Source organism: Ylistrum balloti, unplaced genomic scaffold, assembly GCF_031769215.1.
Source record: "Ylistrum balloti isolate Yb309-2 unplaced genomic scaffold, AGI_CSIRO_Ybal_v1 Utg370274, whole genome shotgun sequence".
Lineage (NCBI taxonomy): Eukaryota > Metazoa > Mollusca > Bivalvia > Pectinida > Pectinidae > Ylistrum > Ylistrum balloti.
Window position 1 is genome coordinate 9,942 of NW_026782212.1, and position 19,387 is coordinate 29,328.

A 19,387-nucleotide genomic window follows, 5' to 3' on the forward strand; every position below is an offset into this window, starting at 1 on the left:
GTATAAAAGGATTAATGGTACGTCTTGTGTGAGAATAAAGAAAGTGATGATAGGCCCGATGTGAGTTACAAAGAGTGATGATGATATGTCTGATGTGAGTAGAGAGAGTGATGATACGCTCGATGTAAGTATACGGTAAATGATGATACATCCGTGGTGAGTATACAGAGAGTGGTGATACATCCGAGGTGAGTATACAGAGAGTGGTGATACATCCGTGGTGAGTATACAGAGAGTAATGATACATCCGTGGTGAGTATACAGAGAGTGGTGATACATCCGTGGTGAGTATACAGAGAGCGGCGATGTGTTGTGTGTGAGTATACAGAGAGCGGTGATGTGTTGTGTGTGAGTATACAGAGATACATCTGTTGTAAGTGTGATACATCCGTGGGTCTGAGTATACTAAAGAGAGAGCCAAGTGATATATTCCGTATTTTGTACATACTCCCCCTTCAGGAAAGAGCGAGTTTGATGTGTTACATGTGTTGGGTGTGTGAGCATTGGCTAAGTACTATTCAGAGAGGGTGATACATGGGCGCTAATGTAACAGAGGTCATTTTTCATCTCAATGCCTCCGCTAGGAATCGAACCCGGGACCCATGACTTACTAGCCTGACGCTCAACCAGTCGAGCTAAAGAGAAGTTCTCTCTAACCGAGTGGTATATTGCGGCTAGTATTTTACCAGGGTTACATGAGTATACAGAGAGCGGTGATGTGTTGTGTGTAAGTATACAGAGAGCGGTGATGTGTTGGTTGTGAGTTTACAGAGAGCGGTGATACATCCGTGGGCAGTATACAGAGAGAGGTGATACATCCGTTGTGAGTATACAGAGAGCGGTGATGTGTTGTGTGTGAGTCTACAGAGAGCGGTGATACATCCGTGGGCAGTATACAGAAAATGGTGATACATCCGTTGTGAGTATACAGAGAGCGGTAATGTGCTGGGTGTGAGTATACAGAGTGGTGATACATCCGCGGTGTGAATACAGAGAGTGGTGATACATCCGTGGGCAGTATACAGAGAGAGTTGATACAACCGTGGTGTGTATACAGAGAGTGGTGATACATCCGTGGGCAGTATACAGAGAGAGGTGATATATCCGTGGTGTGTATACAGAGAGTGGTGATACATCCGTGGGCAGTATACAGAGAGAGGTGATACATCTGTTTTGAGTATACAGAGAGCGGTGATGGGTTGTGTGTGAGTATACAGAGAGCGGTGATGTATTGGTTGTGAGTTTACAGAGAGCGGTGATACACCCGGGGGCAGTATACAGAGAGAGGTGATGCATCCGTTTTGAGTATAAAGAGAGCGGCGATGTGTTGTGTGTGAGTATACAGAGAGCGGTGATGTGTTGGTTGTGAGTTTACAAACAGCGGTGATACATCCATGGGCAGTATACAGAGAGTGGTGATACATCCGTGGTGAGTATACAGAGAGCGGTGATGTGTTGGGTGTGAGTATACAGAGAGCGGTGATGTGTTGGGTTTGAGTATACAGAGAATGGTGATACATCCGTTGTGAGTATACAGAGAGCGATGATATGTTGGGTGTGAGTATACGGAGAGTGGTGATACATCCGTGGTGTGTATACAGAGAGTGGTGATACATCCGTGGTGTGTATACAGAGAGTGGTGATACATCCGTGGGCAGTATACAGAGAATGGTGATGCACCGTGGTGTGTATACAGAGAGTGATGATGATATGTCCGATGTGAGTTACAGAGAGTGGTGATGATATCCGTGGTGTGTATACAGAGAGTGATGATACGCCCGATGTGAGTATACAAAGAGTGGTGATACATCCGTGTGAGTACAGAGAGACAGAGAGCCGTGATGTGTTGGGTGTGAGTATACAGAGAGCGGTGATGTGTTGGGTTTGAGTATACAGAGAATGGTGATACATCCGTTGTGAGTATACAGAGAGCGGTGATGTGCTGGGTGTGAGTATACAGAGAGTGGTGATACATCCGTGGTGTGTATACAGAGAGTGGTGATACATCCGTGGGCAGTATACAGAAAGTGGTGATACATGCGTGGTGTGTATACAGAGAGTGGTGATACATCCGTGGGCAGTATACAGAGAGTGGTGATGTATCGTGGTGTGTATACAGAGAGTGATGATACGCCCGATGTGAGTTACAAAAAGTGATAATGATATGTCCGATGTGAGTACAGAGAGAGTGATGATACATCCGTGATGTGTATACAGAGAGTAGTGATACGCCCGGTGTGAGTATACAGAGAATGGTGATACATCCGTTGTGAGTATACAGAGAACGGTGATGTGCTGGGTGTGAGTATACAGAGAGTGGTGATACATCCGCGGTGTGTATACAGAGAGTGGTGATACATCCGTGGTGTGTATACAGAGAGTGGTGATACATCCGTGGTGAGTATACAGAGAGTAGTGATACGCCCGGTGTGAGTATACAGAGTGGTGAGAAATCCGTGATGTGTATACAGAGAGTAGTGATACGCCCGGTGTGAGTATACAGAGAGCGGTGATACATCCGTGATGTGTATACAGAGAGTAGTGATACGCCCGGTGTGAGTATAAAAGGATTAATAGTATGTCTTGTGTGAGAATAAAGAGACGGGTGATGCTCCCGGTGTGAGTATACATAGAGTAATGATAGGCCCGATGTGAGTTACAAAGAGTGATAATGATATGTCCGATGTGAGTACAGAGAGAGTGATGATACATCCGGTGTGAGTATACAGAGAGTGGTGATACACCCGTTGTGAGTATAGAGTGAATGATGATACGCTCTGTATGAGTATACAGAGAGTGATAATACATCCGTGGTGTCTATACAGAGAGTGGTGATACATCCGTGGGCAGTATACAGAGAGTGGTGATGCACCGTGGTGTGTATACAGAGAGTGATGATACGCCCGATGTGAGTTACAAAGAGTGATAATGATATGTCCGATGTGAGTACAGAGAGTGTGATGATACATCCCTGATGTGTATACAGAGAGTAGTGATACGCCCGGTGTGAGTATACAGAGAGTGGTGATACACCCGGTGTGAGTATACAGAGAGTGATGATGCGGTTGATTTAAATATACAGAGGTTGATGTTGCGCCTTGTTTAAGTATAGAGAGTGTGATGATACGCCCATTGTAGTATATAGATAGTGATGATACTCCCGATGTGAGTATATGGTGAATTGTGATACATTCGATGTAAGATACAGATATTCTGATTACACAGTATATTTGTATGATGATATATAATAGAAGTTCTAATAACACAGCCATTAGAATATTAGTGTGTGACGTTTCGATGCCTACACTGTCACCTTCATCAGACAACTCAACAGTGAAGTGTACGAGATGGTAAGGTGCGATCGAATGTTTCGGCTGGTCTATAATCCAATGTACACTGATTGTGCGACGAGATGGTAGATAGATTATAGACCCAAAACACAAGTTGGCAACAATGTACTGTAATCATATTTGGCTACGTTTTAAGTTTGTGCCCCCTCGACCATGATTAGTACTGAACCGCTGCTGCTTATCCAGATACATTCCTTAACCAGCCGTCTAAAATATTTTTTTTCCTTGTCGGTTACTTTGAAATATTCGCGGTCAATGTCTGTTATTGGCGATTTATTGATTATTTATCATCATTCCACGTGTTTGTGGGAATACCAAGTATAACATATGATCATACATTCTGTGTACGTGTGATGATACCTTCGATTTCCGGAGTTGGATTGTAATTAAAGATGATGTTTAAAAACAGTAAGAATGAAACAATGCTATATTTTGATCATTTTAATAATTTAGAATTTCTTACTGGGGTAAACTAATGAGATTTAAACTCGTCTGTCAACAGACATTAAGAACAGACTACATAAGTCACATTTTGTTACCAGTCGTTCGTTAAGTAAGTCAAAACGACGTTCTACCAGAAGCTGTTCAACTTAAAAAGTCTGACAATTCAAAACAACAAGCCATTTTCTGTTTATATATATATATATATATATATATATATGAGTGCTTACTTGGTAGCGTAGTATATTAGTGGTAACAATGTATTTAGTAACAATTGTATTTTTTTGTACGTTTGTAACAGTGATTTTATTGTCTTTGTCACGACGTGATTATACTGACAATCGTTTTGGCGTCAACGTAAAAGTATTGCTGGAAGTATTGAAAGTCCCTAGTAAATAATTAACTTATAACACATTGCTATATAGTCAGCTGATACTTGGTATGGCAGTAGTTTTAATCAGGAATTCCAACTGTTTCGAACTTAAGCACTCTGTAAGTTTGTATTGTTAAATATTCAAATGGTTACCTTGATTTTTTCCATTCTAAAAATATGTGTTTTCAGAGTTACAAAAACTCATTCTTAATGCATTTTTTGAGGTTTGCTAAATCACAATAGACAATTCCTGATACTTGAATAGGTTTCCATCTTTCATTGAATAGATATTGTCACTGTAAGATGTTTTTGTTATTTAAACTACAAATACGACTTTAATTTGAGTAAATCCAAAATATTCCTAGTGTTTTTTTTATTAATATTGAATACAGCGAAATCCTTGCTCATTAAGTCATGTATAGAATTTATAATTTTCTCGGATGTTGAAACTCATTTTTGTATATTTGACTCAGTCATGAATTACGCCCTTCGACATTGTTTTAACATAGACAGATGGAGTCTAGTGTTAGTGTCAGCAACGTCTCTCCATAGATGGGCGTGGTCTTTTCTCACCAATGAATTGAGACCTAAGAATCACCATCGTATTAACATTGTGTTACGATAACAATACAAATAATTAAGTAGATAAACAGATAAAAGCATCGCATACATAAGGAGATAGATAGGATAACAGAAAAAATATGATTCTATCTGTTATTAGGGGATCGCAATTCCTCATAGAAAGATTACTTTGAAAAACTCTAAAAGCATCAATATCAACGGCTGCTTTATTTACATCTTTTCTAGTATATACTACGTTAATTGACTATTTATGTCGCGACGATGGTAAGATAAGGTTATATCACTAATTTGTATATATGTTCCGACTGTACGTGTTGACAGAAGTAATATATATCTCCTTAACACGGTCAATTTTGTGTTCATATTGTATTGTTGAAGATAACGTTTATTAATCTGTACTGTTTGTCTGATAATGATACGTGTACTGTTTCGTATTACCATATATTATAATACATATAGATTACTTCAATAAAATACTATGAATTTTTTTTTTGTCTTCCAGTGTTTTTTGCACACTGATTCAAATCTATGGTTTACCTCTCCGATATGAAATCGTCGTGTGAGAAACGAGAATAGGGTCGTTGTGTTAATGCCCTGGAGTCCTAGTTTAAACTTTTACATAATATTTCATATAAGAAGTTGTATACATCGGTTTAACACTCCGTCTGATACATCTAGGTGTTGTCAAACATACAAATAGTCTCATAAAGAGTTTTTTTTTTACATCTATCAATGATTTCTGTAGAAAAAATTACCTTACTTATTGTAACCGGCGTAAATTTACTCTATTTATCTCTCAGGTGCACTTACTGGAACCTATAATACTGACATCAGTGAGGTTCTCTCCCATTTATCGATCGAGTATTGAATAGTTTGATTTCAGATAATGCTAGTTGTCTCCCCTACACCGAGAAGTCGCTCAAGCGTTGGTTGTATTTTCAAATTCCTATAGAAACTGTTATAATATTACACTATTACCACATACTACTACTTTATAATGGTTCATATTATATAATATATTTAATATAAATAAACCAATTATTGTATATATATAACAACGATTCTTTATCATGTCACAATCATCCACTGTTTAATCGCATTGCAGGCTGTGGTCACAGAGCTAGTGATATTGCAGGTTTTGGTCACTGAGCTAGTGACATTGCAGGTTTTGGTCAGTGGGATAGTGACATTGCAGGCTTTGGTCACAGAGCTAGTGAAATTGCAGACTTTGGTCACAGACCTAGTGATATTGCAGACTTTGGTCACAGAGCTAGTGACATTGCAGACTTTGGAGACTTTGGTCACAGAACTAGTGACATTGCAGGCCTTGGTCACAGACCTAGTGACATTGCAGGCTTTGGTCACTGAGATAGTGATATTGCAGGCTTTGGTCACTGAGCAAGTGACATTGCAGGCTTTTGTCACTGGGATAGTGACACTGCAGGCTTTAGTCACTGAACCAGCGAAATTTCAAGCTTTGATCAATGAACTAGCGACATTGAAGGCATTGATCAATGAGCTAGCGATTAAGCAGGGTTAAAGCACTGGGTTAGTGACAACAACTTTTAAGAATATTCCAACCGAGAAAAAAAACAATAGTTGTGTTATCAACAAAATTTTATTACGCAAATAAATTCCAACCTTCGCAACAGAAACTTTAATATGGACAAATTAACGTAAGCTCTATATCGATACAAATACTATTGCTATGCAATTGATACGTACTGAAGTGAGTGAAGGCGTGTTTCTCATACCTAGAATCAGTGTAAACCATATTGACAAGCTTTCATTGTCCATGCAGTTGTATACAAGTACACATATTGGCAGTATTAGAGTAAAACTCAATAAGATCTTTTCAAAGAGATTATGTCAGGGACATATATCATTTCTGGTGTCTCAGGATAGGTAAGTAAGATATCGTTTTAGAATAAATTAACTGAATGAGGATAATAGATTAACATAGTTCTTAGTGATATTGATAAAACAAAACCTAGTCAACTGCCATGTTCACATAATGTACAGTAAACCGTACTCCTCACACCAAAACCTATCTGGTCACATTTGGAGCAGCGTCGCTTGATAAAACTTTCTTTAACATATCTTGGCATATTCGTTTTAAACTGTTATAATTGTATTCAAAGACGACTTTTTAAATTAAAAAAGAAATGGCTGGAATGAAATTGGATCCAAGGCTCAAAATAGTAATTTTCTCCTTGTTAAGAATTAACATCTAAACATTTAAAAATAAAAGAAAAATTAAATGACCGTCGAATGTCTAGACGATAAGGTAAACATGTACATACTGAAATACATAAAAAAAACAGCTTTAAATATTCACAGTCAAAATAGGTCTTTAAATTGAGTTATTAGTTCTGTGTTATTTCGCTAATCAGTAAATGTTTTAAATTTTTGATATCAGTACGGTGTAGATAATTAAGTGCAGTCCCTACGTTTTCGAAAACACTTCAGATTGCCTTCCGATAGTTTTATCATCACGGGAATTGTTGTGTATCAGCTGACGTCAACTTGATTTTACTGTAACATGAACGAACATCTAATATGGTAGAGTTACAATTTGGTTGCGATCTTAAACTTAAACATATTCTTCTGTAGGGAAAGGAAAGGTTAGAATTGAAATAAGAATTAATAAACAATTTTTTTCCGTTACAAAAACACATGTCGATGAGAATATATATATATGTACCACATATAAACACAACAAAATAAATTAAATTACAATCACGTTAGCACTTTGTTAACAAAGAAAAAGCATAACAGCTAATACAAAGGTCACGTTTCTATGGCAGGCTGTCTGTGTGCATCGGTTCATATATACCAATCAGTGAATATTTCTGTTATCTCCTTGAAATATGTTTGCTCCATTTAAGGAAACCGCGTTTTTAACACAACACGGACCAATTGAAACGGGAAATAAATTCGAAGTGATACCATTACCGAAAATTGAGTTATTTCCCTTGTATAAAGTTTCTACAACATGCCTAACTACGGTACATTGTATATATTATCAAAACAATCTTCAAAGAAGCTATCCACATGTAAGTTTATAAAATGATTAAGGATTGGTTTAGAAGATATCAAAGTAGCCAAGTTTTTCTTTGTTGCTTCTTTTCATTCCTAAGAACGTCACTTCATACGCAGCACATTTATGACCGTTTAATGAAAAATCATACAGATCATAACGGTACAAGTAATCTTTTCCAAAGTAACTTTCCAAGAAAATTTAACAACTGCATTGCACACGACCACGTCCTCTAAGTGAAGTTACTTTGTACGAATTCTAGCGCGAAGACAGCGCCGTCTTGCGGCCTCCATTACGTCACGAGGTACCGACCGAACATAGTTCCTCCGCTCTGGGGAAGGGCTTCTAGGACGATTCGGAGTACATGGGGCATCAAGAATAAGTCCCCTTCTGTTTGAATATTTGTGTTCCGCTGGAGGAAGCGGAAGTTGCTGGTTTAGTGGCGGTTCACTTCGCGGTGTAATGATATGAATTCTAGGAATTTTCAAACCTAATTCGCCATTGGAAATGTCTCTTTCTTCACCATCCTGAGATATATCGGATTCATTTGTTTCTCTATTTTCCTTACCCGGCGACATTTTATACCTTATCATAGAACTGTCCATTGATAAATCGATGACGCCGTCATAAGAGTCTGGCGAGGCATTCGCCTCCGATCTCGGCCTCTTACTCAGATCCAACGATCCGTCAAGTCGTGGTGTCAAAGGTCGCTTCCGCGTTGATAAGTCATGCGCTGACGAATGGATGTCGGATAGGTCTGGACAAGAGGTAACACTACTTGCCCTCTCTGAATATGACACACAGTGAAGCGATGTTTTATCGTGTTTCTTTACAATCTCTGAATCACTAGAGTCACTTAATTCAACTTTTATTCTGTGGTTTCTTTCGGGTTCGCCAACATGCTTATCAATTTGTTTCCGCTGGGAAACAGATTCGTGTTTCATTTCAGTTTTCTTTTGTTCTTGTTTTTTATTATACACTTCCATGATTTGCTCCATCTTTAATGGCAGAGGTAATGGCACCGGGAAGGGAACGGGTAGGGGGAAAGGAACTGGCATGATCATAGTCACTGGAGGCATGCCACCAAGGTATTGAGATCCATGTCTATACCCTGCCCCTACTAAACTTGGATCAAACCCTAGCACCGATGGGGTATGTCCGGTGTTTGCCATTCCGGTCAATAAAGATGTCACGCCTGGTACTGGTACTTTCTGGGAACACTTCGTACCACCAACTGTTGCTGAAGTGCTACTTTGTTTTGCTGCAGTTAAATTCGTGTTAGGTGTTGCTGACGGTGATGACGAGTCTGGAGACAGAGCCGGTCTATTTGGTGTTGGTGTAGACATCCGACTGTTTGGTGGACGGAGCACACCGTCCGTGTTGGGAATTTGTCCTCCTGGTATAACCCCAGGTATTGGAGGCATATACCCACCGTAAAACCAAGGAGGGATTGGACCCATAGGAGGCATTCCAGGTCCGAACGCACCCCACAAGTGCGGCGGAATTATAGGCATAGATGGGTATCCAGCAGCGTTCGCGAACATAGGATTAGGCTGTGCCGACGATGTAGCCGTAGGTGATGGGTCCGACGACGCGAGTTGTGGACTTGCGAGACCAGCCGAGTCCTTAGAGGACGATCGCCGGTGGCGTTCGCGAACCAGCCGATCCATTACACTCCTAGATCTGTCTATCTCACTATGAGAATGTGACTTGTGTAGGTCACTCTTCCATTCAGACTTTGACGAATGTTTTCTGGTCTTTTCTCTCTCCTCACGATGGCTGTCTCTGTGTGCCACTTTTTCCTTGTGACTATGACCCTCCCGATGACTTTCCTTGTGACTCCCTCTGTTATTGTAGCTTTCCTTGTGGTTATCTCTGTCAGATGCCGTCTCCGTCGATTTGTTCTCACTTTTCTCCTCTGTCAGAGACGAATCCTTCATCCACAGATCTGGTGTTATTAGAATTTGTCTGTCCGGACTTTTAGATGACGAAACATTGTCATTAGGAGTCTGAATTTGTTGTAAATGTTCTTGCGTTTCCTTACAAAATATTTTCATCTTATATTGGTTTAAACACTTAGCACTGCAAAACTGAAGCTGTTGTTCGCCATCTTGAAAGTCTACGTAGTTTACAGTATGACGAACATGCTTGCACCAATCACAAACTCTGTTCTTTTTGAAAGATGCACGTCGACACTGAGTGAAGCAAACCTCGCTACAGAAGGCTTTCGTTGTGGTGGAAGTCTTCAATGTAAAAAGCTTGATTCCAGGTTTCTGACACCACGCACATGTAATGTAGCCACTTGGCAAGGTTCCGTCTGGAGCACCTGTTAATGGAAAAATGTCAACCACTTAAATCCACTGTGACATACATATGTTGCATAGGTAATTAGTGGCAGACACTGAACATGTCCAGAACATTGCATAAAGTACAAAGACCAGTGTTATGTGCCCACACAATGTATAAATTTAAACAGATAGCGTGTTTAGCCGTCAATAAAAGCTTGAGAAAGGTGATAGTTGTTTTTTTTCGGTGACATACATTTTTGTATAGAGACGATACAAATAAATATTAATCGATTTCCCTACCTACGCATGACGTCATCAAACTAGATACTGTTGCACGATGGCGAATTGCCTCTATAAAAAGGTATTCAAATGCACATTGTATAGAATTCCATCGGTAATTCTCTGGTGAGATATCGTATTTAATGTCGACGGCTAACAAGAGAGCCTGTTTGAAATATGAGCTAATTTCATATTGAATTTAATAGCGTTTTAATGGATTGTATTTCCGTGCACAGATATGAATTATTACCACTATCAACAATAGAATGTCTTTTCACCAGAACAAAAAACCAGAAATAAATTTGAATTACATTTAGTTTATCATTGTTCCAAATGATGACTTCCTAATAGGAATGATTATAGTGCTCTATGGTATCGAGAATAGTGCTGACGATTACAAACTACAGTTTACTGGTCGTACTTCAAAAAGTTTCATGTAGTCCTAGATCCATTTGATTAAGAAGTCCATGCAATTTGAGAAAATAAAGGAATATTTTGAACATAGAGTGAAATATAGACCTTGTCGTGGCGTGTAGTTTGATTTACCGTCTGTACTGCTACATATAAAACATTGTCTTGTTAAGTATTTGTTTCTTGTTATTAAGTAAAACGAATACCTTTGTATAAAGTCACAAAAATATCATATTTTGAAAAAGAATACAAATTATTATTTACTTGAAAGGCCAAACAACAGCGATCTATTATGGTTTGTGTAACGGATACGTATTATATGCCTTTCTGGCCCGGAGGGAACTAGGAACAATCAACGTGGGATTCGATTACCGATCTCGGTGAAAATCTAACAAGCACTCTGATAGTTAAGCCCGACCCTGACGCTAATGTCCTCGTGTAACGCTAGTTCTATAGATGTTTACGTACACGGCTGGATTCTTAGGACAGCCAGACTGAACTTAAAAGGAGACAATAGTTAAACAATACCAGGCGTATCTGTTCCATTTAATTGCGGTATGAAACTTCTTCCCGTTTTCATGTCCTGAATATCTAGGGGATATCATTGTCGCGCGTGGTTCGATCCCCGACACTCAATACTCGACACGGTAAAGGGCCAGATGCACGTTCTTTCTCTCGAAAATACGAAATAGTGACACCCTACACTCTGTATCGATTGGGTGGATTCGAAATTGCTAGATTTGATTTAAATCGGGTGCCTTTTGAAGGATTAGCTTGCAGGGATACAATTTCAGCAGACCATCAGAAGTAACTGTGGGTCTGTCCGCTGAAGAGGAGACTCGTATCATGTTTCCTTGTTTCTCTGTAATGAGATGGTATTGTTATACACTTTTACCTCTCTCGGCTCGTTACCCTAGATCAGACATCGTTATCGGAATACTGAAGATAGAATATTGTTTAAAAACAAGAACGGATATAACTTCTTAATATCACATAACTGATTTACGGCCCTTAATGGTTTTTTAAAAACACATTTCAATAAATATCGAGAAAAAATGGTAAACGTGCTTGAATTGATGTCACATAACCACGTAAATATTTCTGCTAGATGCAGACATTCATTATTGTGTTACAATATAAAATCGAATTTCGCAATGAAGAAGAATTGAATTATACAAAAATGATCGCTACCTGCCCACGTTTTTCGCTGATTGCTTGTCTAGATCTATTGTTCGGTATGACAGTCATGCCTGATAAACGCACAATACAATCAGTGATATCAACAAGGGGAGATAAATCATGCTTTAGCAAGCTTAAGCGAGGTTTCTGGTGCGCATCCCATTTGCAACATCACCAACAACGATCTCATTTGGTAGTTGTATATATGTCTAAAGTATGACGTCATTATAAATAGATTTGCATGGTGATCAAGATGACACGGTGACCGTATGAAAAGTGATGTTCATGATATATGTAGCCGATGAGACCAAATACAATTACATTATCAACACATATCTATATATATCGTTGAATGTACCTTCAATTAATGCCGAAATTCTCAATGATGAAATGCCTGACACAGAAAACTGAGGTATAGTACACATCCTGTAAATGGTTCTGATCAATAGCCGATTTCATTATTTTGTCAAAATGTTTCAATATCATGTCAAAATTATAGAGATTTACATCCATACAGTAATATACAGAAAACAAGGCGTATACCTAGCATCCTCTATTACCTACTGTTGACATAGAGACTAAGAACCAGAATTATTACCTGTCAGGCCGTGCTTCTTCGTAAGAGCTGAAACCAGATTCCGATGTTGGGCAGCTAGACTGGACTCGCTGTTACTTCTGCCTACAACGACAAAACCAAAAACAAAAATAGATAAATAGGAAAAGATATCTTGGTCAATTACTGAACGTTTAAACTGACTGACGAATGCAAGCCAGTCAATGGGTCGTTATCGAGGACAATATCAAAGTATACTGACATATATAATTGTTGTGACACGAAAATTATTTTTAGAAACATTATTTTCGTAAAATTACCCGGAAAATACAGTAAGTATATACAATTACGTGTCATAAACAACTCAAATTATCCCAAGTCGTGAAATATCAATACCTTAACCACTTACCCACTAAACAATCGTTATAAACAAATCATTGAAAATATACCGGAGTAGTAAATGTTGTCATGTTATAGCCGTAATGGATACTTGCAGACTGATCAGTTTGAAATGTAGCAAATTACCGGGTGGTTGTCGGGACACCTGTCATGGAGGATAACCATCTGATTGCCCAAATCGATAATTTTGGGGCGACAAGCCCTTATGCTATTGAAAGGACCGGTAATCACATGGTATCTGTCATCTATTAGGGACGTATACACTGATTCATAAAGTGCACAAGATGTTTAGAAAATTTTTAGTCTTAATGAGTAAACACAACTACTGTTTACCATTTTTTTTTTATATTTTTCCAGATAATTTCGCGGCGATATATTTTCACGAATCTTACAGACTTTGATTGAAGTTTTATAGTAATTAACTGTTTGCAGTGATTTGTTTTCTCGTCTGCGATTGTTTCAGAAGTTCCATATTATGTCAATCGTTTGCAATATTGGAATTCTATATCTATCTTTCTTTGTTTGGTAGAAACTCATATGTTTCTGTATTGGGACAATTTGTCTTTGTATCATGCGACAGTTTTAATAAACTGTGTGTGTTAACAGGTTACTCAGTATGCATGAGGGTTAAATAAAGTGTTGAAAAGGATTATAGAACATTTCAGCTGTACCGAAGAAAGCATGAAAACTATAAAACAGCGTATCAAAATACGTGAATAAAGGAATTGTAAATAAGTAAGTTAGTGACGAACAATCATGGCCACCAAAGTTGGCGAGAGGTGTATATATCCACTTTCTAGGGTTTTTTTTTATACAGACCTCACATGCGAGTTAACTCCTTAAAAGATCTTGAAAGCCTCTGACAATTATTCACGATACTTATGTTTTGTAAATTTATACCCGCCTTATGTCAACTTTTTCGGGGTCTTGACTTTCATTCGAGAATGTTATCGGGTTGGTGACAAAGTTTGCAGCACATATTCATGACTCATAGAAAAGTTTCGGCTCTTTGCCTTTAACTCTCCGACTGGTATGTAAGTCTAGTTAAATCCGGCCGCTCTCTCTTTGTTAACTATAGGACTCTTTTGTGAAGCGAAGTTTCAATTCAAAAGGAAAGAGCTATCAGATTTAACGACTAATTCACACCTGTCCTTCAGTCTAATTGATAGTCTGGAGTCCAGGTGAGCTCAGAAAAACGTTACAAGAGGTGTGCATTACAAATTAGTCTCCGATTTTAACGTTAATCGGGGAGATTGATATCCCTCTCGGGTAAATTTTATAATTACCAACTAATTCTAGCTACCTCTCAGTTGACGCGGACAGACACTCAGGATTTGTGTGAACGTAAGTGCGAGAAATGAAGACATGTCGGTGCAATCATCTCCTCTTCCATTTCGGGGGCTGGGGCATCATGATAATACGGCATGGGTAATTAGGACGAAACGAAACCCTTACAGAGTCTAGACATGTGCTCAAATTACTCCAAATAAACTTACAAAAGTCTCCTATTTCAGCTTTCTAACCAAAGAAAGCTATAAATTACTCGGTAGGACGACAATTCTAGTCAGTCGCTCAGCACCTCGCTCGTCAGATGATCCCCATTCGTGGGATAATTTTCCTCCCCTTATCTCCCTTGCTATAAGATTAAATACTATGAGAGCATTACGATTGCTCCGAGTGGCTAGTAGGTCCTATTTGACTTTCAATATTGTCATTATGTAAAAAAAAATAATAGGAAAACTTCATAGAATCGAATATAAATTAACAAGAGATTGCTATGTTTCAAACTTCATTACCGTGATAACGATATTCATTTAGCGACAAGAAATCTGTAACCATCGAACAAAACAGGTGACATTATGTAATGATTAATATGTCTGGTCAGGTAAACATGAGACGGATACATATCCGTTACAGAAATCCATGTGTTCTTACGTCAAATGTACAGAAAACCATGTGCTCTCAAGTCAAATGTTTCGGTGAAATATTCTAAAAAAAATCTCGAAAATGCAGCGTTTTGTTGTCAACATGAAATCCACTGATACATACGCTACCCCTGATATCATAGATGTATCTGTCGTGAAAACTCTTATAGGTGTCTGTTGATCCAGTGCTAATACAATATCGTTATAAAAATAATATTGTTTCTGTCATGTCTGTGTTACATACACTGTATACATACGTGACTTTTGTATAATGTGTAATCAACGGGTTTGTTTTTTGTACTTGTTTTAATAAGATTGCGAACCTTGAATGAAAATGACAAGCAGATTGAATAAGATAATCATTGTATATGTAACATCTGAAGCTTATGTTAGATGTTATTCCTCGAGACAGAACCCGGTAGTCTAAGGTAACCACTGTACACATGTTATATGGTGCTACTCAGACAGAACCCGACAGTCTAGGGTAACCACTGTATACATGTTACATGGTGCTACTCAGACAAAACCCGGTAGTCTAGGGTAACCACTGTACACATGTTACATGGTGTTACTCAGACAACTCGGTAGTCTATCATAACCACTGTACACATGTTATATGGTGCTACTCAGACAGAACCCGACAGTCTAGATGTAACCACTGTACACATGTTATATGGTGCTACTCAGACAGAACCCGATAGTCTAGGGTAACCACTGTATACATGTTATATGGTGCTACTCAGACAGAACCCGATAGTCTAGATGTAACCACTGTATACATGTTATATGGTGCTACTCAGACAGAACCCGACAGTCTAGTGTAACCACTGTACACATGTTATATGGTGTTACTCAGACAGAACCCGACAGTCTAGGGTAACCACTGTATACATGTTATATGGTGCTACTCAGACAGAACCCGGTAGTCTAAGGTAACCACTGTATACATGTTATATGGTGCTACTCAGACAGAACCCGACAGTCTAGATGTAACCACTGTATACATGTTATATGGTGCTACTCAGACAGAACCCGACAGTCTAGTGTAACCACTGTACACATGTTATATGGTGTTACTCAGACAGAACCCGACAGTCTAGGGTAACCACTGTATACATGTTATATGGTGCTACTCAGACAGAACCCGACAGTCTAGTGTAACCACTGTACACATGTTATATGGTGCTACTCAGACAGAACCCGACAGTCTAAGGTAACTACTGTAAACAAGATATATGGTGCGACTCAGACAGAACTCGACAGTATATGGTAACCATAGTACACATATTATATGGTGCTACTCAGACAGAACTCGACAGTCTAGGGTAACCACTGTACACATGTTACATGGTGCTACTCAGACAGAAGTCGGCGGGCGATGGTAACCACTGTGCACATGTTATATTGTGCTACTCAGACAGAACCCGACAGTCTACGGTAACCACTGTACACATGTTACATGGTGCTACTCAGACAGAAGTCGGCGGGCGATGGTAACCACTGTACACATATTATATGGTGCTACTCAGACAGAAGACGATAGTCTAGATGTAACCACTGTACACATGTTACATAGTGCTACTCAGACAGAACCCGACAGTCTAGGGTAACCACTGTACACATGTTATATGGTGCTACTCAGACAGAACCCGACAGTCTAGGGTAACCACTGTACACATGTTATATGGTGCTACTCAGACAGAACTCGACAGTATATGGTAACCACTGTAAACAAGATATATGGTGTTACTCAGACAGAACCCGACAGTCTAGGGTAACCATTGTACACATGTTATATGGTGTTACTCAGACAGAACCCGACAGTCTAGGGTAACCACTGTACACATGTTATATGGTGCTACTCAGACAGAACCCGACAGTCTATCATAACCACTGTACACATGTTATATGGTGCTACTCAGACAGAACCCGACAGTGTAGGGTAACCACTGTACACATGTTATATGATGTTTCTCAGACAGAACCCGACAGTCTAGGGTAACCACTGTACACATGTTATATGGTGCTACTCAAGACAGAAGGCGGCAGGCGAGGGTAACGCTTGTAGACTTGTTAGTCGGTGCTCCCTAAGACGAGCAAGGACACCAAAGCAAAATTTAGATAGTGTTAAATTAGATAACAGAGTGGAGTTATAATCACCACAATTGCTGTGTTTGGTTTTGTATGGTTCTACGCAGATCGTATAACCACACAGTCTTGCCAGTGTAGGCTAGTATTAGTAAATAGTATTATGTCCGAACATTAACAGAAAACTCAGTTCAGCTTATAAAAATTGACAAATTGAGAAGACTTCTGACAGGCGTCATTTCGCATGAATGGGTAAAAGATTTCAACTTCAACAGACAAGTATATTTACGTAAAACAACCGAACATTTATCCGGCAAATTTTGTTATAAAGTGTCTGTTTCATCCCATAGGCTCGATTTCAATTCATCATTGTGCAGTCTATAAAAGATTCATTGAAGGCAAACACTGACGGACAATGCGAGCGACCTTCTATTCTTATCTGTGGTATTTATTCTGAAACAGTATTTAGCAGTGGAAGAATATAGGTAACCTTTCATAGAGATCTTTGATTCATGTATCCAATCTAATGTAAAACAATATGATACACTCAGTATCTAGATGTAACACGTGCGTTAGTATTCTTGTAGATCAAGAGGGAGTATGTGTGTCATCAGCCCGTCTGTCACGTGATATGCTATCCTGCTCGTTGTCCTCTCCTTATTTCCTTCTCTGATTACGTCCTGATTAGTAACAATCAAATGAATAGGTCATTTGTATAATAACTATCTTGTTTATGGTGATCTTTTTTGTTGAAAACAAGAAAGCGTACATAGTGACGTGATATCCGGACAGGGATCCGATTGCACAGGATGCTTGGTGTTTCCTTTGACGTGACAGCAGTCCGATGGCAGATTGAAACACGGGACACGTGGGAATCCGACGTGGATACCCTGACAATACTTTGGAGAACTGGAGAAATATACGGAATTCGATATCGAATGACGGGCATTATTGTAGTCTTCACAAAGCTGTCACGTTCTCCTGTCAGGTCTGTTATTCTAGGTAAGGTAACAATGGTTGATGTATGTCAGTGACATTGTAGAAGTGGTGCTGCAACCGCCATTATCACGTGTAAACCGAAAGATGAACGCCAGAACAAGATAACAATTCTTTTTCCTGGAGATTTTGAGAAGGTTGACCAGCCCTTCAAAGCCTTTGTGTTTTTCATCATAAAATATTATGTGATATTAACAGCAGAACATACATATTAAGGTAGCAATTTTAAAATTAATCTAGAAATATACTAGATATACATTTAAGTAATATATAACGTATCATAAATTTAGGGGACATCGTCCTTTATAATGTCTTGGCTATGGTCTTTATCATTTACTTGTTTGGAATATTGTTATTTTACGCCGTTCTTACGTTCGGATATGAGACTTTTTACGTTCATGTGTCTCCGTGTAATTTACGCACGAACATTTGAATATCCCAAACCAATGAACTGATATCATCCTTTAACCCTTTTTTAAGTACTTTTTAATGTCTAAATACCGGAGAATTCAACATCTTTAATGGTGTACATAACTGGGTATTTAAGCGTTAATGCTTTTCGTCCAGATACCACAGATCGTTTAAAGGGATATTCTGCCCAAGTTAGGATTTCATAATCTTATTTTATTCTTATGGAAATCACACGACATGATTTCCCAAAAAATAAACTTCCGCTATTCATTTGAGGAAATTCTATTACGTCTAGCTAGATCTGTTTACAAATGTTCACGCTGCTCTGATGACGTCACAACAAGTTTGCACCTGCGTAATACACTGAGAAAAAAAGAAAGAAAATGGCGACTCCCACGGTTGCACGCTTAGGACGAGACGTTTCTGCGTCAGTGAAAGAGAGGAGAATGTCGAAATGGGCGAGAAAAACCCACGCATCACCATTGGGAAACAGTAAGGGAGATTGCTGCAGTTTATGGGGTGAGAGATAGGGGGTTGGGGAGTTCCACCTATATTTACCTGTCCAACATGACCACATGAAGGTTATTTCAACGCTTACAATAATTTGAATAGTTATAAGAGATACATTGAAAGCGAATAGGGCAACACTTGAGAATATCTATGAAACTATATCCCTTTGATGTCTTGAATGTAGGTAGTGTTTACTGACAAAGCCAAATTTATATTCTGTAGCAGCATATTGTGATATCCGTGTTTATAACTTAAATGATATGTATCGATAATATTGCATTGATTAGTTTACTTATTGCTTTCTACACTATGAAATACTTAAGTCTTGATCAGTTAATGTATCCATATGTTTTTGAGGTTGAAATGTGTGAGACGAGCTTATACTATCGTGTTAATTATATATATAAACCTGCCGTTTATTATAAATGTTAACATAGAATTATTACATGTATTATAAACCTGCCGTTTATTATAACTGTGTTAATAAAGGAGTTTGAGTTTAAACCCATTTTATTGATAAAATAACATGTCAAAGGGATTGGTCTGTAAGTTTTACCAACTT

General features: G+C 38.7%; 1 protein-coding gene across 1 annotated transcript in view; it reads right to left on the bottom strand.

The window, feature by feature from the left end:
• Positions 1-6,345: 6,345 nt before the first annotated feature.
• LOC132552719 (sine oculis-binding protein homolog) overlaps positions 6,346-19,387 on the bottom strand; it is a 38,244-nt gene continuing 25,202 nt past the window's right edge. Inside the window, exons 3-4 of the mRNA XM_060216912.1 lie at positions 12,542-12,622; positions 6,346-10,112 (exon numbers count right to left, since the gene is read on the bottom strand). Coding sequence (XP_060072895.1) covers positions 8,029-10,112; positions 12,542-12,622 — 2,165 coding nt within the window. The 3' untranslated portion in view covers positions 6,346-8,028. The remainder of the gene's footprint in view (positions 10,113-12,541; positions 12,623-19,387) is intronic.